The 23,510-nt window shown below is 39.2% G+C and overlaps 1 protein-coding gene across 1 annotated transcript in view; it reads left to right on the top strand.

Annotated features, from left to right (window-relative positions):
- Positions 1-23,510, top strand: part of LOC115381448 (ephrin type-B receptor 1-like) — a 102,966-nt gene that overhangs the window by 34,137 nt on the left and 45,319 nt on the right. The window contains exons 2-7 of the mRNA XM_030082823.1: positions 2,927-2,991; positions 3,600-3,890; positions 5,196-5,414; positions 5,513-5,693; positions 16,546-16,701; positions 22,371-22,633. Coding sequence (XP_029938683.1) covers positions 2,927-2,991; positions 3,600-3,890; positions 5,196-5,414; positions 5,513-5,693; positions 16,546-16,701; positions 22,371-22,633 — 1,175 coding nt within the window. The remainder of the gene's footprint in view (positions 1-2,926; positions 2,992-3,599; positions 3,891-5,195; positions 5,415-5,512; positions 5,694-16,545; positions 16,702-22,370; positions 22,634-23,510) is intronic.

Below are 23,510 nucleotides of genomic sequence, written 5' to 3'. Positions count from 1 at the left end.
TGTTGAATCTTCTCACCATGTTTTATTAGAAAGGGCTCTGTGTTGATGTCCATGTTGTCGGAATACCAGCTAACTTGTGCTGGCTTGGGTGTATTAGCGCGTCCGTTCAGCGACTGTCATTGTAATCCTGCACACGGTGGCTGGCTCCAAGGCAAAAGGAAAGGCAAAAGGAAGTACGGAACAGACATGGATCCATGATAACTGCAATAAAAAAATAGTATGGGTCGATGTTTTTCATGTTATTCTCCAGAATCTCAAAGAAAATCTCATTCAGTAGTAATATAGATGAACAAAAACAACTTGAACCAGTGAGATTTTTCGGTTTCTTTGTGTTGATGGTTTTATTTTTTTTAACCTCTCCGTCTCACCGCTGTCCTAATATGAAGCTGTTTAAATTGTTTGAATTACCCTTCCTTCATTTTGATTTGGTCAAGTAAATTTTTATAACAGGCTTTAGTAACTGCAAAAGTATAATATCATGCAAATTGAAGACAATATTTTCCTTTCTTATGAAGCGCACAGTCAATGCTGGCACCACTGGCTATACGTAATTAAAGATAACTGAACGAATGCTCTATAACATCCTGGAGTCTTCTGTGGCTTTTTTAGTGATCCCCCCCACATTCACTTACTCTGTAATAGCAACATTAGCATGCATAGACATGTTAATGTAAATTAATAATTTCTTAATTAAATTTCTCTAATTTTCCAATTTCCAGCCTGCAAGGATTTCCATGTACCAGGCGCAGTGATCCTTAAAATAGTCTGTATTCCAGCTCACAAAGCAATGTGTGGAAGGATCTATAATATGAGGACATATTTTGACATGTTTTACAATAAGTATTACCATCTGGGCTGCTTCTCTGAAGTAGCTTTGTTGTCACAGTGTCATATGGTATACTTCTTAGGTTTCCTGTGCCTTTGTTGCAATCTCAGAGGGTGTGATTAGATTTGTGAAGACTGTTACTGTGTCAGTGTGTCACCCAGCTGTGATTTAATTACTATGCAAGGTTCGAATGTGAGGCTACTGCAGGAGATTTATTCAATGGTGTGTGTTCAGGTTGGGACTGAAGTCATTATTGGTACCCAGATCAGCTGAGGACTACCTACACACATTAACATAATAGTCATTTATTTAATTGCTGTCACTGCTGGTGACTGATTCCACCTGTAAGTAATTATTCTTTAATATATGCGAACTGCCAATGTTGGGAAGAAATTTGTGGCATTCAAGTCACCAATTTTCTTTGAAAAGGAATTAAATTTTATGCCTGTTGTCTGTATAACATCATAAACAACATTTTGTAATAAACTGTTTTCAGAAAATTGTTTTCAGATGAGATAATTAGACGTGCATGCGCATGTGTGTGTGTGTTTTGATAAGATATTGCTAAAAGCTGTCTGCTGTATAAACAGTCACGATGTATCAATCTTGCTAGATGTGAAATTAGCTCCAATAGCTGCAGACAAACATCAAGATTTTAGAAAAAGAGCTGTTACTGGTAACAAAAATGCTGGATAAACATCCTCGTCTCCCATTAGCTCGTTTTTGTGAATTGTAAATCAAGTACTTTAATTTGTATTTGCTTGAAGGGAAGGCAATTTATGAATGAGGTCTAATTTTGAATTGTCAATTACTAATCATCATATTGTTCAATTTTGATGTATCACGATCATTGGACATGCTAACTTTGTTGGATATTTCTGATTTTTCTTATAATTTAACAGTTTTACCTGATTCTATGTTGTTTGTGAGGCTAATCAATTTCTTAAAGGAATTCATTTTAGATTGGTGACCAGCAGTCGTTGGTTGCAATAATAGCGCAGTATTTTTTGTTTTTTTTTGGTAGAAATGACTTCAATGAAAGTAAAAGTCCTAATTTAACTTTATCTATTTAAAAAAAAATAAAATCTGAAATGTGGTCAAATGTAAAAAGAGAAGAAAATAAATGCCAGATTCAGTATGGCATGTGTTGTGTGAGCAACTTCAAAGAGCATTATGTAAATATTTTTATTCTAAGAATTTTAATATACCAGTAAATAGACTCTGTAAACTCATTATGAGTGGTAATCTAGGACGCTTGCATTTTATCCTGCACTCCTGATGTGGGGACATGGGGTTTTCTGGATACTGGATTGCCACAAAGGACTGGCAGAAGATGGCACTAATGCCATTTCAGGTCCAAATCTAAAAATGCATTGGCTGAAATCAATGGGTGACACTATCTGCAAGCCCAAACCTTTTTCCAGCTTCTATGAAAAAATGAGAAAGAAAAATGAATTATTCTCAGTTGTCCTTGTCGTGGAAAGGATGGTGGGTCACATGGTTTGTTTGTGGAGTGTGTATGAGGTGACAGTAATGGAATCAAAGAATTATTAATTCCATAAACGCCATATTCAATGCAGCATCTCTCTAACGTCACAAGCTCTCTAACAGCTTGGCTTTCAATTAACATTTTTACAAAGTATATACTTTTTTTTTTTAAGTTAGAATTTTAATTTCTGGCTTCATGGTGTAGTGAATAAATAGTCTACTTGTGACTTCCTTATAAAGTAAAACATGCTGATTCCCTTTACATCTTGTTGTGATTAGACAATGGTGAAATGTTGAACAAAAGTCTGGTTGTATTGTCTTTTTTGGTCACAGTGCCATGTTATTGCTGCTTTACTGCCTCACTACAAACATAAGCCTGGTTTATGAGTGCCTCATTATCCGCTTTATCATACGGTGCACAGAACAAAGCCAACAGCAATACAAAAATGGGTTTCCAGGATTTTTTGGAATATGAATAGCACACATCACAAAGCAGTGCTAAAGTTGGCGTCTGAGCTGACTATTAATTAAACTCGTACCTGTCCCACTGCATCTCCCTCTTTTCACCTCTTTCTCCTCGTTTCTCTCTCTCTCTCTCTTTTTGTCTGACAGAGACGGTGATGGATACAAGGACAGCGACAGCTGAGCTCGGCTGGATATCTTTCCCTGCCAATGGAGTAAGAACAATGTGCAACTGTGTACTCTACGTTCTTCTGTGTGTGTGTGTGTATGTATATGTCTTCGTGTCTACCCTTGGGCAAAGCAGCGTGAGTACACTTTACAGTGCTGTATTAACGAGTCTGTCAAAGTCTTAATTACAGTGGCAAGGTGACACCAATTAACCATATCGATGCAGAAAAGAATGTTTTCCAGAAGATCAGAGTCGATAGAATAGAGTAGTAGAGAATAAAATAAGGGTCTGTGTGCCTCTTCTGGCCAATTTGTTGAACTCTGTGGCTTTTTAAATTCCTACTCAGCTACTACAGCTTTGTGTGTATGTGTGTGTGTGTGTGTGAGGTGAGAGGCTCTAATTGTGATGAATGGTTGTCCCTGTGCAGCATAGAACAAGGTGGAGGGAGAAAAAGAGAATGAGAAAGGAGAAGAGGGAGACAGAAAAAAAGAAAAAGACAAAATGGTAGGGAGGGATGGAGAAAGTTTAATTTGTGTCAGGTCCTGGTAAACCCATTAATCATTCTGGCCTCTCCTCTCCCTCTTTTTTTTTTTTTCATCCTCCTACTTCCTCCTCCTTTCACCGCACCCGCTGTTTCTTCTTCACGCACCCAAGTGGGAGGAGGTGAGTGGGTATGACGAGAACCTCAACACCATCAGGACGTACCAAGTGTGCAATGTGTTCGAGCCCAGCCAGAACAACTGGCTCCTCACCACGTACATCGACCGGCGCGCCGCACAGCGCATCTACGTGGAGATCCGCTTCACCGTACGTGACTGCGCCTCCATTCCCAGCGTCCTGGGCTCCTGCAAAGAGACCTTCAACCTCTACTACTTAGAGACGGACAGGACAGTGACAGATGGCATCAAAGGGGTGGAGTACTGGGCCAATGCACCCTTTCTAAAGGTAACTGCTCACAACTCACAAATGAGATCCTTTGAAGTGAAGTTGCAAAATTTTGAAGAATATTTCTGACTTTTGATCATCATTACAGATGAAGTATGCTAGAGTGGTCGGTGCTTATGAGTCTCAAAAGTTAAGCTCATAGTTTATAGTATAAAGAGGACTCAACATCTCACTCTTGTTTTTTCTATGTTTGATTGTGGTTGTAAGAGATAAAGAGGCAGAGCTTATAGGTTTATTCTTCTTTCTGCTCCCTCTCAATCAAGCGACTGACATTAAATGTTCTGTATTGTTTTGAACTGATTTGTTTATATTTTTTCAACGAATGAAATAAATTAAACTATAAAAGCAGAAGGGAAAAAAAAAAACCTTTACTGAAAATCATCTAATACAGAAGCTTTGAAAAGATTGCTGCAATTACTGGTTTGATCATAAAGCCTGCACAGGCCTCGAACTGAAAACTCCGTGAACTCTCCAAATTGAATTCCCATTGACTGTTTTGTATCAGCGATGCTTTCTGGGATTCTCAATAGATTTCTCTTGAACCCTCCCATGAACCCTATCTGACACACATAATTTTTTAAATACATTTTGCTAATTTCACATAGAAATCTCGTTAGGTGTTACAGAGACTTATGTCCTTGAGTTTTATTTATTTATTTATTTATCTATTTTTTGTTCGATGGTTATCAATGTCATCATTTCTTTACATTTTTCCACATGGTTTCACTTCTGTTCAAAGATGAAAACCATTAGATTTTAGTGATAACAGTCAAAATTCAAGGTTATTTTTTTAGCTCAGAAATTAATAAGGAATTTCTTTAGATGGCTCAGGTGCATAAACTGATTCCTGAGTTTATTACATTTTGCTTATTAAAGGTTGAGTAGTATTTGTAGTATAGTAAATTCAGGTATAATAAAACTATTAATCCCGTAGGGAAAAAAAATACTTTTGTGAAAGGTTTTCTAAAAGATGAATCGATGTAGATGTATTGAAGATGACAAATGGAGTGGTATTAGTTATCAGCAAGATCTAAAATGAATAAATCAATAGACTGGTATGGGAATAAAGAAAAGTAAACTGCAATCACTCAATGATCTGAGAATCGTAAAAAACAACACACAGTTCTTTTACCAGGTGAAGTTATTGTCTTCAAGCAACATTCAGAGTTGAATTTGACATAATTTACTGGTTGACAGGAAAATCCAATGTTAAGGTATTGCTTTTATTATATTATATTTTCAGAATTATTGCTTTAAAACTGAAGTGTCTCCTATATGTCCTTGCCTTTTTTCCTTCTCTGCTAGGTGGACACCATTGCAGCCGATGAGAGTTTCTCCCAGGTTGATTTTGGGGGCAGGCTCATGAAAGTGAACACCGAAGTGAGAAGTTTTGGACCACTGTCCAAAGGCCGCGGTTTCCACTTGGCTTTCCAGGACCTGGGTGCTTGCATGTCTCTTTTGGCAGTCAGAGTTTTCTACAAAAAATGTCCCAGCATCGTCCAGAACTTTGCTTTTTTCCCCGAGGTGAAGAAATACATATGTATATATATTTTTTTTTGCTTCTGTGGTTATTGAATACAAGTTTGAATACAAGTTGTGCAATTTTTTTTTCTTTGGTGCAGACACTGACCGGAGCAGAGTCAACATCGTTAGTCATCGCCAGAGGAAGCTGCATCCCAAACGCAGAGGAAGTGGACGTGCCCTTAAAGCTGTACTGTAACGGAGACGGGGAGTGGATGGTGCCCATCGGCAGCTGCAGCTGCAAAGCGGGTTACGAACCTGACAATGGAAACGTGTGCCGAGGTAAATCTGTGTTTTTTAATAAGGCTGCGCTGTTCAAACTGAGCTCGTAAAAAATGAAATGATAAACATCAGCAAATACTGTACTGCATCGCAGCACATCAGAGACGCTGCCTTGTAGACTGAATTAATTATCTCTTCTCAGATCTGCTTTGATGACCTTGCAATAGCAAACACTGTTGCACGCCACACATACATTTCATATTGTTTTCCCGCAAATGCTAACAAGCCGGTATAACAGCAAATCAATAACCAGCAAACAGTGCTTCTGCAAAGCTATTGCATCAATCAACATATCTAAAAGTATACAGCAGCAATCATGTTATGCAGGCTGCTGACACCAAACTTAAAGGTTTGTTTTCAGTGATGTGTCATATTTATGCTGTGAAATTCATTTGTATACATGACACACTTTCTATATTTAAGTGTTGACCTGGTTTACAAAATGTTTTCAGAACTGGATTACAATTATGCTGAGTAAATTCTGCATAAAATGCAAATGTTTTCAGTCCATGAGAACAAAGTATGTCATTTTCAGCAGTCTTAGATGAATAATTTCATGCATGCATATATTTTATGTTGTATTTTTGCCCAGGGGGCCAGCACACGATGCTCCGCATGGTAATATTTATTAAGGCAGACTCGGCTGAACATGATGCAGAAATAGCTCCTCTTCCCTCAATGTCCCAAATATCTCCACCTCTTTTTCTCCCTTTTTATATCTGGCCTCCTTCCCCATTTCCTCTACGAAGTATTACCCATCATTTCTTATTCTCCCTGGAGAGTCTCATCCATTTTGTATTTGTGTGTGTGTGAGCGTGTGTGTGTGTGTGTGTGTGTGTGTGCGTGCGAGCGTGTGATATATGTACATATGGTGAAATGATAAGTGAGAACGCTTCATCCTATGTTAATTAGTTTAGCATGTTCTAGCCAGATTAGTCGACTGCAAATTAGTCCTGAACTACCAGAGAGTATCAAAGAGATAGAGGGGGATCTGAGGAGGAGAATAAAAATGGATAGAAGAAAGGAGTGAGACCAAAGTTATTAAAAAAAAAAAAAATAGTGTGATAAAACGTAGACCAAAAAGAGTGATAGTTTTTCCGGTTTCCTTTGGTAGGGCAACAAAAAAAAAAAAAAATAGACATGCAGTAATTTGATGTTATTGCCAGGGCTTTCATAGTGTTGAAATCGCATTGTGTAATACTGGCATGTCTGTATGTAACAGTAAAATGTGTCACAATCTATGTGAGGCAGTGAAGTCCAACAGTTTGGCTTTAACTGTTTGATTATCAGGTCCTTAAAAAAGGTTTGCTTTTTGTGAAAATCTTCAGGCTTTCCATTGTTGGCATCAAAAGCAAACTCGTAATTATGATTGCTCAATATCACCATCACACCTCAAATATATTTGTCAATATCGGCTTGCTAAGATGCTTAAAAGATATTAGCTCTTGATTTTACAATGGGAATACATATAATCTTATGCATTATGTTTTGATAATAGAATTATTATTAAAAAAAATTGCATGGATTGTAGCATTGCATGAGAGATTACACCATATATAATATAGTTTAATATAAAAAGGGCAGTATTGAGTAATAGAGAGTAGAAAATAGAGCAGAAAACAAAATGCATTTGTGATTTTGTGCTGTTGAGTAGAATTTTCTGTTTACCACTATACATGGTGAATTGGCATAGAAAAGGCAAATATGGAAAAAAGACATATGGACAAGAGATCAGTATTTGTCTATAACCATGGGAACACGTGTAAAGCAATTTGCATAATGCACAATAGACCATTTTCAAGTGAAATATAGTATATAAATACAGTCTTCTAGTGTAGTGGCACTCCACATAGAGATTAGATATTGTTGCACTCATGGAGGTGTAGGAATATAAGCAAAAATAACAAGAATGTTGCTTTTATGTAATAAATTCTCTTGGTTTTATCTAAGCATGATGACTATGCAGCAACGTTCATGATATATTCATGAAGGGAAAGCACCAACTGAGGGTACGGTTTGTTGTGGTGTTGTTTCTCTCAGAGACTTTCTGCTTGTTCCTTGGGATGAGTGTAATAACTGGTGAGACTGTGGCCTTTACACTCTGGGTACAGTATCAGACGTTGTTGTTGCAGGTGTTACTATCTGTTTGGTCTAAGTGATGTTAGTCTGCCCCCTGTTTGACGATGTCCTGTCCTCTGGAGGGGGCTAAATGGGGGTTTAAGGAACCAAATAATCTCCACACCACTTATTTCTTTTTACCTTGCTGGTCTGTATCTGTTAACTGTTGAACTCTTGTGTGCCGCTGTGAAAAAGCAATGTGGATTGTGGCGGTTTTACCCACCTGTGCTAATCCTGCTGCACCCATTTTGGACAGCAGGCTGAATGTTCCTGAAGGACTGCAGTGTGGCTAGAGCTAAACCACTTTGTTTCTGCTAGATTTAATTCTAACAAAAAAGGTTAAGTCACTTTAAATTTGAGGCATATCAGTAGTTTTTTTTTTTTTTTTATATTGACATAAAGACTCACGTAAGGTCAGTAAAATAGTTTTCTTAAATACTACTATTATTTTATCTATTTAAAATTTTTCAGTATTCTAATGAACTTTGGTCATTGCCTGTTTTTTAATGCAAGAAGCTACACATGATGCTAGAAATATTAATATAAGATGCACAACAGTATTTATTATCTCCTTGTTGCATATTTTTCCAGGTTCAGCAATCTCATTGCACTCCAAAATGCTAAAGCCTCTTTGTCCCTGTAACGTTGCTCGAGTCTTCTCTCCAGCAGGTACTGGGCTTACTGGACACCGATTCCCAAACGAGCAGTAAACCTTTAATGGGAAGGGATTTGGGGGCATCCTAATGAGATGCCTAAACTTTGTCAACCGGCTCCTCTCAGTGTGGATTATTAGCAGCTCTGGTTTCCCAGACTGTGGAATTTGTTACTCTATCATTGAGCGTGAGGAGCTCAACCTACAGAGAAAACTCATTTTGGCCGCTTGTATCCGTGATCTGATTATTTTGGTCCTGACTGCTAAGTTCATTACCATCACAGTGAGGACGGGGGTGTAGTAAACACAGAGCTTTGGTTTACTGCTCAGGTCTCTCCTCGCTTCCACAGTCCCGTAGCGTGACTGGATCACCGCGGTCACTTTCCCAGATCTGTGGCTGACGTTAAAATCCCTCCTTCCATCACTTGTGTAAAAATCCCTGAGGTACTTGAACTCATTCAAGTATCAACTCCTTCAGCTCCTCCTTTAGAAAGGTTCACGCTATCTTTTTTCAAAATGTTTGACAGTACCCTGGACTCAGACTTGGATTTGCTGATCTGTGTCCTCATCTCTTCACACTTGGTCGTGCTCACTGGAGGCACTTAAGTGAAGGTGTGAAAAAGCAGAGATGCCACCCCCAGATGTTGATCCTCTGACCTTAGACAAAGTGGAGACAAAGCAGAACTGTGGCGTGAGTCCAGTGCCCTCACAAGACATATTTATAAATCCTTCCTCAATTAAAAAAAAAAAAAGTACACTGTGCTGTAACGCTGGTTCATTATTTCAATACGGGACAAAATCCTCATTGTTCCTCCATAAGCTGAGGTTTTTCCAATGGTTGCAGTCTCCTTTCTTGACAGACTTTATCAAGAAGGCTGAAAAAATGTCACCATTTTGAGTTTTGGACATCTTCAATCTCCCAGGATTTATCTCATTTAAGTTCAGATAACGTTCACTCTTATTGTGTCCAGCTTGAGCAACACCTCTCTGAACACGCTTCAGCTTCTGGAAACGGCCCCAGAACCTCTTTGAAGCCTATCCGAGGTTTAATAAACCTTCTTTTGGGCTTTGACGCATCCCATACTACTGAGGTTGACCAATTTATTCTTCAGTTACAACCCTGACAGGCCTCTGGCTGCATTCGTGCCTAACTTCTTCCTCTGTGCATGTTTTGAACAGAATCCAAATGTCCCCTTTCTGCCACGTCTGATAAATGAGAGAAATTTCCACAGTGGTGGGATTTTAAATCCCTTTAGGTCTGACGGGTCTTCCCAGACATCAGATTCCACTCTCCACCATATGTTGATCAGTTGACCGTTGCTTTTACTGCAAACAGTACTTCCCAATCTTATTTTTCTGAGCTTTAGCAGTGTAGTTTATAATGCCGGTTCACTCAGATCCATTCTGTGTTGTTTATAATCAGAAGAATCAGAGAGTTTACTCAAAAAGCAAAGCTGATTTGTAAAATATTACATATTGGGATGGTGATTTGAATACTTTAGATCAAAGGAAGAATAAATTCACATGACTTGACTGTGTTTTTGATGGTGTATCTGCATCCACCTGCTTGATGTGCCTTAGCCAGTAATGTTGAGCTCAAACAGTGATTGAAGTTTAACTTGTTGGACAGAGCATGTCCTGTCTGTCTTCTCTCAGCTGGCATATTTTTGGTGTACCTCTCTGCCAATCAGCTGATAGAAACTTGGCAAGAAAGGACTTTCACTATTAGAACAGATGGTTGTCTTTCTTTTGTGTGTGTGTGTCTGTGTGTGTCTGTGTGTCTGTGTGTGTCTGTGTTGTGTGTTAGGCTACAGAAATGATGGTGTTTCCTTCGCACCAAATCAGTATTTTGTGCAAACCATATGGCAAAACTGGCTCAGCATCTAATTACTGTCCGTGTGTGTGTGCAGGGTGTGGTGGCTTCTGTGTGTGTGTGTGTGTGTCTGTGTGTGTCTGTGTGTGTCTGTGTGTGTGTGAGATTAAAGTAAAAATAAAAAAAATAAAAATAAGCAAGGCTTCTTTTTAAATGCAGCATGTTACAAATGTAAGCACGACTGCTGAATGCTCATATGCGACCCCCTGATGTGAATGCTAGCCAACGTGTGGGCTTTTAACCCTCTCACACAGACATTTATGCACAAATTGTGCACATTTAAATAATTGATATGGTGAGCCTGTATGCCAACTTGAGATAATTGTCATTTCCAAGTATGCTGCATGACTTCATACAGCTGGCAAAGAGCAAAGAGTGAGAGAGCGGGAAATGGTCTTTCTCTTTGTTGCTTTAACTCTTTCATTCTTCCTTCATTTCTCTGTAATTATCTGCTACTGGTGATTTTCAAGTCTTGGTACCTTTTTAAAATGATACTGGTTTTTTTGTGTGTCTTCATGCAACACCAAGCTAGTCATAGAAAATTACAATGAAATACATCCCTACTTTATGCCATTAGCAGCTTGTGAATTAAACAGTGACTGTGTGCTGTGGTATCTGGATTCAAGATGTTAACAGCTGATTCTTAAGTCTCAGAGGTAGCGAGGTGGAGGCTCCACAGATCAAACTAACTTTTTCAGCCCATCCTTCAGATTCTCAATGTTGAATTGAAACCTGAGGAATTTCAAGTCAATGCCGAAAAATTTGTTTTTTGTATTCTTCAAGCCATTTTTGCCTTGTAGAAAGGTGCAATACTGAAAGAGACTACAATCATCCTGCTTCCAGTATAGATCGTTTCTGCAGCAGTTCATTGACACTGACCAAACTCTCACATAGATTACCAAGACACGTATGTGATCTCAAGGAAAACGTGTTTCATTGTACCAGGCCATCTTCTGCTGCTCTTAGTTCCAGATCGATGCTCTAAGGCTCATCGTTGGTGCTTTTGTCCTCTGGACAGTAGTCAGCATAGTCGCCCTGACTGGTCTGCGGCTATGCAGCCCCCACAGGCAATAAACTACAATGCACTGTGTGTTGTCACAGCATTCTGTCAGATCCAGCATGCACTTCTGCAGCAGTTTGCGCTACAGTAACATGCCTCTTGGATCAGATCCCACAGGCCAGACTTCTTTCCGCATTGTTTAATGAGCCTTGAATGCCAGTGATGCTTTTGCATTTTTTACTGCTTTATCTTTCTTGGACCACCTTTGATAGATACTGGACATCTCTCAACAGCAGAAGTTTTGGGAATGTTCTTACTTGTCTCAAATCCTTCCTCATATTCCTGCCTCTAACACATCTACTTTTATGACAAAATGTTCACTTTTTGACAACTATATTACAGCTACGATACAGAAAAGGTCTGTGTTTTTTGACTTCACCGGTCAGTGGTCATGATGATTGGTGTAGATCAGTGGAGTTGATGTTGGGTGGAGGTCTTTAGACATTTGGACAGAGAACAAGAGAGAGTCAGAGGAAAAACTGTACCACAGATAAGTAATAGAGACAGAGAGGGAGCAAGACTTGTTGCCATGGTGACATGCCCCAGGTGTATGAGTAAGGTTGTTGAATAAATGACCTTGACAAGCCAGATGTCTATTTACCTTGTCAAGACAAACACACACACCCACACACACCCACACACACACACACACACACACACACACACACACACACACACACACACACACACACACACACACACACACACACACACACACTCGTGCGCGCTCAAGGAGGCACCAGCAGGCCTTAAGAGACAGCTTCAAAATGGGCTTCACTTTGGGGAAAGTATTTTATTTTGCTTTCTTTCTGTTTGTGTTATGGATTACAGACATGCTTTCCTTGATTTCTTTTTTCTTTCTTTCTTTCTTTCTTTTTTTTTTTTTTTTAATTTATCAGATTCCTAATGCATGTAGAGAACACAGTAGACCGCTTCAAGAGTTCAGATGTTGTGGTCATGTTTATGCATCCATCAGTGGAGTGTTGAATGGACCACAGCGAGAAGGAGGTTCAGGAAATCATCCTGATTCAAAGCAGAGATGCTGCTGTACATAGTGAAGCTAGAGGAACATCCCCGTTTCTTCAGTCTTGATCTCTTTTTGTTTTGCTTTGAGTGTGTCAAGGTCATGATGCATCATGTAATGATCTACATTTTTGGTTGTTGATGTTGCAAACAGACCGACAGAGAAAACAGTACCTAAACTCGAATCATGATACACCGGGTTCATTCATTTATTCACAACACTGTAAAAAGCACCATCATGGCCTCTGCTGCTCACTTTTTTGGCACTGCTATCAATTGAATTATTTTACTAGGAGTTTTGGCAGCCTACATTGTCATGATTAATTCTTTAAAATATGTTTTAATTTTGATTTGATGGGTGTGACAGCAGTGTAGTATTTAACACACACACATTGCAGCTAGAAGGCAAATAATTGCTTTCAGGTTCTTTCCTTTCTGTCTTCATGTTGTCCTCATACCTGCATGGATTTTAATTTGGTAGTGTTTTTTTCTCTCCACTGTCAGAAGAGCTTGTTGATAGAACTGTTACGTATAAATTCCCATGTGTTTGTCTTTGCACTGTGAGGGACTGTCTATAAGAATATTGCCTTATTCATTGAAAATTTGATTCCGAGAATTTAGTTAGCCCAATACATATAACAGTTAACACAACATGAAATAAGGCAACAAATCATTATTTTTGAGAAACTGGAATCATATGTCTGACATGTTTGCCTGGAAACTGACAAATCAATTATTAAAATATTGACAGCATTTGCAGTCATTGATTAATGATTAAATCTACAAACTGCATTCTCACACAGTGATTGTGCAGCTACGCACACCTTCAGTTAATTCAGTGCTATTGAGTGATTTATAAGTGTTTTCATGCTGTCATGTATGATAAATCATGCTTAACATCACTCATGTTTAATAGAAAACCATGTGAAATTACATAAATTATACAATGTATCATCACCAAAGATATCTGAGGGTAGTGCCAGAAAGCTGTGTGACTTTTGTGCGATGCAATATGCAGGAAAGTAGAGCTGGAAAGAACTGTTTCTTTCACTGTAAATTATGTTGGAACAAAGGAATCAGCAAAACCCGCAAATAACAATACAACACTGTAGACGTGTCAACACAATAGAAGAGGGCTGTAGAAAAAAAGCAATACGGAGCGAGAACAATAAAAAAACAGGAGTGGAGAACACAGAGAGTTGTTTTTATTCACCTTGGCATTGCTACTTTCCTTTTCTGCCTGGTTTCATTGACTGTCTCTGTGTGCCAGTCTTTGCTTTCTCTCTCGTCTGACAATCCTTTTCACCCCTGACCCTTGCACCGCTGGACATTCGATTAAGTGACACTGTGAGGCTTCTCACTAGTGGCCACTTTGTCTCATTTACTTCTTCTATTCAATCCATGTAATCACAGTTGATCTTCAATGAATCTCTGCTTGAGCAGTCTTCCTTTACCTTCCACCATATCTGTATGTGACGTTTGTAGTCTTTCAGCATTTGAAGGAAAAAAAAAACTTTCATCATAGAGAAGGATGAAAAGCAAAAGTGTGAAAGATAAAACAAAATTGAATTAAAGTGGGATATTTAAGGGAAAAAAAAGAAATTTGAGTTGTCGCAGTTTTTTTGGCCGAGCTTGTGTTTTAGTTCTGATCCTCGTTTCACACTTCTCTCTTTTCCCTGCATTTTTTTCTTTGCGTCATATTTCACAGTGTGTTTGGCCTCAGAGGAAGGTACTTAAAAAAACGCAAGTATGAAATGGAAAACAGGGTTTCTAAGACAGACTCTACTCTGGTGTAACATGTGAGATGTTAAGTTGGGATACTTAATCAGCAACGTCTGATGTGTCCATTTAGTTTAACTTCTGTGTGCTTCAGGTACAGGGCGGTCGACCATTTGTTTCATTGGCACTATTTCAACTATTATCTGTGTGCTACGTTTGCTGCTTTGTTTTCTGGAAGCATTTTTTATAGTTACTCGAGTTCGAACCAGAAACTAGCCGAACTAAGGCAGACATGTTATCTTCTTTGCAATAAAGGTGCATATTTTGTTGAAAACCATTCTTCTGGCCTGTGACGTCTTGTTCAGGCAGAGGGCGAGCTCTGCTGCAATTAAAAATGTATGGCAAGAATTAAAAATGCAACAGCACCTTTGTCAAGCACGTGTACACACACACACACACACACACACACACACACACACACACACACACACACTCTAGTTTTAAAGCACTAATGGGAGGGATCAGACTAAAAGGTGGCTGAAAGTGTAACATTAATTAATATTGTATTAGAAATACTCTGTTTAACAGACAGTACACAGAAGAAAATATCTTCAACAATTTAGTTTTTAGATCCAATCTGAAAACAATTCCATGAATAAAAGACTGTACTGACAAGAAAATGTGAATTTCCTTCCACAGTATGCTTTGTCAGAGTTATTGGATATCCCAGCACACAGTATCAATTCTCTCGATTATGGCCTTTCTTTGTGTTCTTTTTCAAGAATTGGAGTGAAGGGGGCAGTTGTGGCTTAGAGGGTAGAGAAGTGAGTTTTTGTCTGATATTTTGCAGATTCAAATCAGATTGCAGGAGGTTTCCCGAGCAAGGCCGCTAAGTTTCAACTGCTCCCCAGCTGCAGCTCTCTTTGGTCGAACACTCCTCCCATTATTTGTAGCTTAAAGTTTACTATGACTAGGATCAGTTAAATGCAGAGAATTAGCTTGCCCAAGGGATCAATAAATTATCCTAAATCTCCAAATCTAAATAATTTAAAGCTCCACAATGCAGTGTAGCTCCCTGTCGTCATGCATGTTAAACAAGGTGATTAGTAAACAACAGCTAATCCTATTTTAGATGATACACTGCAGCATAATTCAGTCATTTATTTGCTGCCTCTTAACTGCAAGAATAATAACACTGATAAAGGTTTTTTTTTTTTTTTTCTTGGCATAGATTGCACATGTACTACAATGAACGTGGTACCATGACTGAGTGGTAGAAGCTGAGAGTCTGACATCCAGGAATTTAATCACAAGCTTTGGGGGTGCAGTGTCACTAGCTGGAGACGAGTTCTCGAAATGAATGCAGGCAGAGTCCGAGCCGTCACCTGAGAAAACAACTGGAGATGTTGTAAGATACATTATTTCCATATTGGTGTTTCACTGGCTGATGACTGCTTCAGTACGTTAACTATTCACACACTATTTGCTTTTCCTTGTCCCGACTGCATGTCTCTGCCTCGCAGCAGTTTGTGCCAGTTTAATAAGTTTGTGCTCTATAATTTGAAAAAAAAAAAAAAAAAAAAAAAAAAAACCTTTGCAGCACAAAGCTTTTCAGATGAGACAGGTGTGTGAGAAAACTGGAAACTACAAAGGCTCAAGTATGTAAAACTGTTTTCGACATTGCAGATCTTACCTGTCCTACCCATTAAGATGATTGTTGGTATTGGTTTGGCTCAGCGTCAAGGTGATCAGCAGGCTGCAGGAAATTATGCATCTTTTTTTCTTTGCTTTTTATAGTTCATGTGTCTGAAACACAGGCACACTGAGCATGACTTTGTTTTGTACTAGCTGAATTGCAGTGCAAATAATGAAACCAAATATATGCAAGCTGAATAACAAGAATTGTGTGTGCTCTGCGTGAGACATCCAGGGATGAATAAAAGTTGGATCAAGGGGACAGCATCCTTCAGAATTCATATATGTGCTTCATTTCATTGTTCTTTTAATATTTATGGAAAGAAACAACTCTGACCCAGAAAAAGGAGTCTGAGAAACAAAACCGTAATCTACCAGGCACATAATCAGTGCGACACTGAATTACACAAAATGCTTTTGTGTATCTTGTCAGAGCAAGATAATGTGCTACTATCCCCAGAAAATCCCCCTCTGTGCTGTGTCAACCTTATAGTACCAATAATAACTGTACTGGCACGATGTCTCCATAAAACAAAGTTTACCAAATGTGTCATAATCATGACAAACAACAGACAAAGAAACACGATTGAAGCTCAGAAAATTATATCTTATCACATTTGTTGGTTTGAGTCACGCTCACTCGGCAGAGTTTTGTGCTGTTTTTATATGTATTTATCCACTCACCGCTCCTTTCCTTGCTCTCTCGTTGCAGCCTGCCCTCAGGGCACCTTTAAGTCGTCCCAGGGGGCCGGATTATGTCAGCAATGTCCGCTCAACAGTCGCTCCACCATCGAAGCTGCCACCCTCTGCGGTTGTCGAAATGGTTATTACCGTGGAGACATGGACAAACCAGAAGACATGTGCACCAGTGAGTCGGTCCGTCTTTGTCACATACACCCAAAAATGCGTGCTCTGGAAACCTTTCAGTAGTGTGCCGCCGCCATGCAGTGACCAGCACAGCCTTATTGGTAGAGTCAGGTTTTCATCCAGTAGCTGACACATGATATATTACAGCTTCTCAGTTGTTGACACCACTGATAGTGTAGTGATTCATAATTAAATTAAAGGCCAGCGTCTTCTCCTGATTTATCATTCAATCTATAAATTTCTGCACCTCATTCAGAGTCCTGCAACATTTCCCTCCTTGTTTGGAGATTTGGGGAGCAGTAAGTAATAATGCTGCCACATTCCTCAGGCTTTCCTCTGAAGTGAATATGGGTTTAGTGTGTTGAAGAGGCTATATTGCTATGCAAGACGAGGCACAGACTTTGAAGAACGCAGCCTCCCCGCTCCTCGGAGAGATGGTGTAACTAGGTTGAGGCATGAATCATTTTGGGCTGTATGTAGCTCGCCTCACACTCTGAAGCTGTGCGAGCAGTGTGCGTAGTCACTTAGGCTTGTGTATTTGTGCACATCCCGGTGACCTGGATACAGCTTGATGTTTTTTGGGGGCTAAAACAGCTCTGGTTCATTCATAGTTTAGTTTGTTGTTTCATAATGCATTCATGATCCCATCTGCAACACTAACAACAAAAAATAAACCGATAAAATTTAATCTAAAATGGTTGATTTTTAATTAGAGAAAATATTTTTGTGTATTCATAAATATAATTCTAACTTTATGCGTTAGATTTTATTCTTTTAAACATGTGATGTTAAAACTGAATGTTGGTTAAAAAGACACTGAGCAAAGCTCAATATTGGTAACATAACTACCTTCATTTTTGTCCCTCCTGTTTGGTTCTGTTTTTTGACAACAAAAGAGAAAAAAAATGATATTGCTTTGTTCTTTTCCAGTTTGTGTTCACGCTGGCTTTGTTTCAGACTAACAAAGAGTAGTAAACATCAAATCAAAGTCATGGATTGCACAGCTTTTCTGCTGTCATCCTGCTGCTATCTGGGGAAATCAAATTCTAGTGACTGACAATAACTGCTTCTTTTTTTTTTTTTTTGGTTTTAATCCTTTCTGATGTCCCACAGAGCTCACCAAGAGAATACCAGTAATGAGTTTCGATAGCTAAAGCAGCAACTGAGCCTCTGTCATAACTTGTAACACAAAGGCATCAGAAAAGCATCTTGTTGCCTAATATTGTGGAATAATAGTTATTATTTGCCATCTATGGTTCTTTTATATTGCTTTAATGAGAAAATCCTACATAGGTCCAACTTTAATTATTTTTACTTTTCTTCAGTAATAATAGTTGAATTGAGAGTATTTTTAGTCAATCTCCAAGCATGCTTTTGCATTATCACAGTTTCAAACTAGTACAGTCTATTGAGCACAAACAACTACTCTATTGACGATCAGTGCTGTACATAAGGATTTAAAAGGGGGTTGGTGGTCTTTAAATCCATCATAATCTCATTCACCCCCTGCGAGAAGGTCGAGATTATTCCAAAATGAACATCACCACAGCCTCCTAGGAGGTCCCACTCAAATCATCAAAAAAAAAAAAAAAAAAAAAAAAAAAAAATCACTAAATATTGTCAACATCTGCATTGAAATTTAGTGTTTAACCCCTAAGTCTTTTTGTCGGTATAATCTACCAGCATACCAGTGGCAGGGACAAAGCAGTTAAAAGCATACAGTAATATCTTAGACTTTAGATCCACAAAAAACCTCCAAGAAAATTTAAATAATAATCACATATATGACCACACAATCATGATTTTCATTACTGTTAAGACGATGTTTGTATTTGTTGTAAAGTTGTGTTGATGTGTAAGTTATGCATCTGCGAGTCTCTATTGCACAGACTGATACGCAGCTGAAGAGTTGAAGCACTTTTAATGATTTTTCGTACACAGACAATGGTCACCATTAACTGATCAATTTTAGTTTTTCTGTAGTTAAAATAAATGATCTTATATCTGAGACAAGCTCTTTCTAACATGGGGCAACCTGTGCATCCACTGGAGAAACACTCCATACGAGGATCGACGTTCTGTTCCCTGAAGACTGTCTGGAGCTTCTCAGCTGCTGATCAGAGTTTCTGTTTTGGCCGTCATGCAGCTCTCACACAGCTGAATCCTCAGTCTGATGAGACTGCCCAAAACTCCATGAAAGTTTTCTTCCTGCACCAACAAGCAGCGGTAAACAAAATGAGCAGTGCTACACATGTCTCATTGGGCCAGGGAACATGAAGGCTGCAGTAGTTATTTTGGTGCCGGAACAAATGATTACCCCTTTTACTGTAATCAAACAGCAACTCCAACTTGTGTTTATATTAGTGGATGAAAAACAGCTTGCAGGTGCTTCGCTGCCACCTCCTGATTGGATATTTTCCACACAAGCAGCATGTTGAGAAGCTTTACCAAACATTGTGTCACAACATATTTAGTTGTTTATATTGAACTGAGGATAACAATTTGATTTTTTTTTTTAAGTTGGGCAAACTGTATTTGGTAATATGCATTGCTTTTATGAGTTGGGGTGTAGCTGTGGTTCTGTTGGCAAAGCTGGTCATCTTTCAATCCCAGGGTTTGTGGTTTAACCCCCATTATCAAAATGTTTTCAGGAAAGACACTGAACCACATTTTCCTCCAAATCATTTCCAAGCACTTTGCATGACAGCTGTTTCTAATGGTGTGTGAGCAGATTTGTAAACATGCGAACGTGACTGATCATGTAAATTGCCTTCAGACCTCAGATGCAGCAGAAATAACCGTCATAAGGCCATTTATATGCATATGAAAATATCTACCATTAATGGAGACAACCCTGAACACGCACCCTGAACTTTATTCCAGGTACATGGACACATTGGGGGAAAATATATATATATGGTACTGCACTTTTGAAGGATTGAAATATATTACGGAAGGAGCCTCAAAGTGGAAATTTAAAAGTGATTTGGCCACAGTGGTTGTGCAACAGTCGATGGGGTCAATGCACTCTGACAACAAAAGAAAGCACATGAAAAGCCTCACTCAAACAGCTGTAACGCACTTTCAAATTGATGCTGATGGCAGAGAAATCAATGTTGCAGTGAAAAGGTGGCAGATGTCATCCTACTCAGCCTACACAGCTCCACAAATTACCTTGAGCTCTCAATTGAAGAGAAAACACAAAACAAAATAAAACAAATTGGGCTTCATGTGATTTTCTTAATACAATGGCAATGAAAACAGAAAATAAGTGTTATGTGTTACTCTAATAACGGAAAGAGGTTTGGTTTATTTTTAGCGTGAGCTCAATAGGATATAAAATCAGATCAGTGAGATGGAAGAGTGAATGCACAGTGTATGGACAGGTAGCTGACAGAAAATCATTGCCTCAGCATGCCTCCTTGGCTGCATATGTACGGAGGAGGTGTGCATGCCTCTTGGTACACTGTAAGTGTGTGTGTGTGTGTGTGTGTGTGTGTGTGTGTGTGTGTGTGTGTGTGTGTGTGTGTGTGTGTGTGTGTGTGTGTGTGTGTGTGTGTGTGTGTGTGTGTGTGTGTGTGTGTGTGTGTGTGTGTGTGTGTGTGTGTGTCTGTGGGCTTCTTGTAGTGTTCTTTTTTAATTTTTCGTAAAGGTCAGGTTAGTATTGTGTAAGGCACTTGTGAAACAAAAAAAAAAAGCACGCAGTGGGGCTGTAAACAGCAGTGCCGACTGTGCCGGAGTCCTTTGGAATGGTGGCTGTTGTTGCAACAGTAAAGTTGGAATGGGAAAATGCGATTATCACCTCCTTTCTAGCAGTTTTTGCTTTTGAATGTGTTCTCGCTGTGAACTTTGTGAGGGTCTGACAGTTTAAAAAGAAGCTCTATTTGTGCTATTCAGATAAAAAATAAAGTAAAATGCAGCGGGTATCTGTGTCAGTGCACTGCATGGTGCTATGTGTGTATAGTCATGAATACACTGATGGGTCCTCTCTCCCTTTCACAAAGCAGAAATATTTATAAGATGGTGCTTCTCAGATCTGGTTGCCCCCTACTGATTATTAGCTCTTTGATTTTGTAGAGTGACTGTATTTCAGTGTGAAGAATACACACATGCACGTTTCACAGGGCCATCTCATTGGTTTCTGATGACTGTGTGATTTAGCGTCGGCCAAGGCTGGAGATGTTGACTGGACGTTGCTTCACATGCCTGCTTTGAGGGTTTGCGGTCTCGATGAACGATCAAGGAGACATGCACCCCCTGGCTTTAACCTTGTGGAAGATCCAGTTATGAACTAAAGAGTCACTTTAACCCCAGAAAATGCCCGAGCTGCTGCTCAGATCAAAGAGCGGAGCTCATACAAATGAGGAAGAATGGCTGACTGCAAACAGAGAAGGAGACAATAATTCTCTTTCTGATGCGGAGCTGTTGGGTAAAAACAGAAATTCCAGACATTCTGAGTGGAAACTGCAGTGGAAAACTTCACAAAGGCAGCATTCATATGGCGCTAGAGATTTTGATGATGAAGCCAGTGATGTGCACCAAAGGCCGCAGTAAACGGCTCTTCTGCACACGGGCGAGGAGATGGGCTCCGGGTCACCTCAGCCTCCAGAATGTCACGACTCCCATGACTCCCAGTCCATTTTCTCCTGGGACTCTATAGTTTTATAGTTGAGAGAGAGAAGAGAGAGAGAAGAGAGAGAGAAGAGTCTGTGTGTCTGTCTGTGGTTTCATCGCAAACTCAAACACCAACAGTCACAAGTGTTTTTTAAGCATTTCTGCTGTTTCCGTATAAAAGAATATCGTTCTGAAAATGTTGCCCTGTAAATGCAAAACCTTTCTGAAACCGAAGCACAAAAACAATATCCTCTCACCTGAAAGTGCTTTCTTATATTTTCGATCTTACTTTACGTTTGTTTTTTTTTTTGTTTTTGTTTTTTTTGCCTAGAATGTGTATTTAATCATTGTAATGTATTATTATTATTATTATTATTACTTTTTTTTATTTTGTCAGCCAAGTTTTGCTTTGTCTGTTGTATCATTTTATCCAAGCACTCTATAAGCTTTCTTTTCATAGGTGTTTCCTGAATAGCATATATTATTCTTATAACAGAAATCAGTAGTAGCAGTAGTAATGATGACCCCAAAAAATAAAATCACCGTCTTGGTTTCATTTAATTGTTTTTCAGCCTGGCAATTTTATTTTTCTTTCTGATGGTCGTAGTGCTGCTTGTGCAGAAAATGAAAATATAATAATACGACGGCCTCGTTGAAAGCTGTGTGATGAGTGTGAAGTGGTCCAGTCCCATCACATATGTACTTTACTGCAAAACTTCTTGTCATGCTGGTTACTGTCGTGTTGTATTAACTGAATTGTTTCTAACCGTAGTTTACTGCATGTGCACTCACACAAACTGCTGAGCTATAAAATACGAGACGTCCTAAGACAGTAAAAAAAAAATCCATATGAAGGCCATTACTGCACATCGCTTTAAAAAAACTAACTGGATTATACTGTGAGGGGCGTGCACAATAAAATGTGGGGACATTAAAGTGACTAATCTTAATGTGTGTGATTGATATTTACAGCGTTTTTGGTCAGTTACTGGGTCAGTAAAACACAGGTGTTTTCAGCATTTACTCCGTTTGAATATCTCGTCGTCTCCTCCTCAGGTGTTCCTTCAGCTCCTCGCAACGTGGTCTCAGTCGTCAACCAGACGTCGGTGCTGCTCGAGTGGCACTCGCCGCGTGAGACCGGGCACCGTGATGATTTATCATACAACGTCCTGTGCCGGCGGTGCCACAGCAGCGAGCGGCGGGCCTGCCAGCCGTGTGACGACAGCGTGGCATTTCTCCCTGGCAAGCGAGCCTTAAAGGAAACCAAGGTTGAGATCAGCAAGCTGCGCGCCCACACATCGTACACCTTCGACATACAGGTTCGTCTCCGGAGAGGAGGGCCTTTTAAAAAGCTTTGATTGTGCTGTGGAGAGTTTTGCTCGGTGTTGTTAACAGACGGTTTGAATGGCAGTCGGCCTTTTGAGCATCATGTCCTCAACACCTGTGGACTTTAAAGGTATCTGTGAAAAGTTTGTGACTTGCTTGCTTGTGGTGAATTCATAGCAGTCACAGTGGCTGACCCAGAATCCTCCATAATTATTGGATGTTTATTATTAGTTGTTTATTTTCTGTGTAAATGCCTCATCAAGCTTGTGTATGTTTTACATTTTTGTCTGTGCCACGTTCTGCTTTGTTCTGTTTGATCCCCACATCTGCCTGTTCCCCATCAACTGTGTCTCATTTCACTCTCCTGATTGCTTTTCTTCTATTACCTTGACCTGTCATTTTGCTTGTTTGTCCTCAAGATTTTTGGGCGCTTACCTTCCTTCTGCCTTAAATTATTGAATTTAATCCCAGTCTGCCCACCTGCTGCCTGCTGTCCTAATCTCCTTATCTGGCTCGTGTATTATTCAGCTGGCCTTGTTTTGCTTGGGTTGATTTAGTTAATAATTGTCTCCAATAGCAAAAAAAAAAAAAAAAAAATTGCTACATTTTTATATACAGTATATTCCATTGTTCAACTTGTGTTCGCCATAAAGACTATTTCGTAGTTTTCATCAAAATCCATTTCATCAATATAAAAGTAATGGCATCCCTGCTTTTAAAGATTTTTTTTTTCTTTCTCAATAATTGACATTCAAATCATGACTAAAGCCTGGTGTCTGAATGTTGATCCTCTTCGTGGAGCCCTGATATCAAGCACTGAAATTTAATGATCTTACAACTCGTCTGCGAGTCTTTTGGATCGACTACACC

The sequence above is a fragment of the Salarias fasciatus genome, chromosome 23 (genome assembly GCF_902148845.1).
Source record: "Salarias fasciatus chromosome 23, fSalaFa1.1, whole genome shotgun sequence".
NCBI lineage: Eukaryota > Metazoa > Chordata > Actinopteri > Blenniiformes > Blenniidae > Salarias > Salarias fasciatus.
This window is presented reverse-complemented; position numbering and strand designations above follow the sequence as displayed.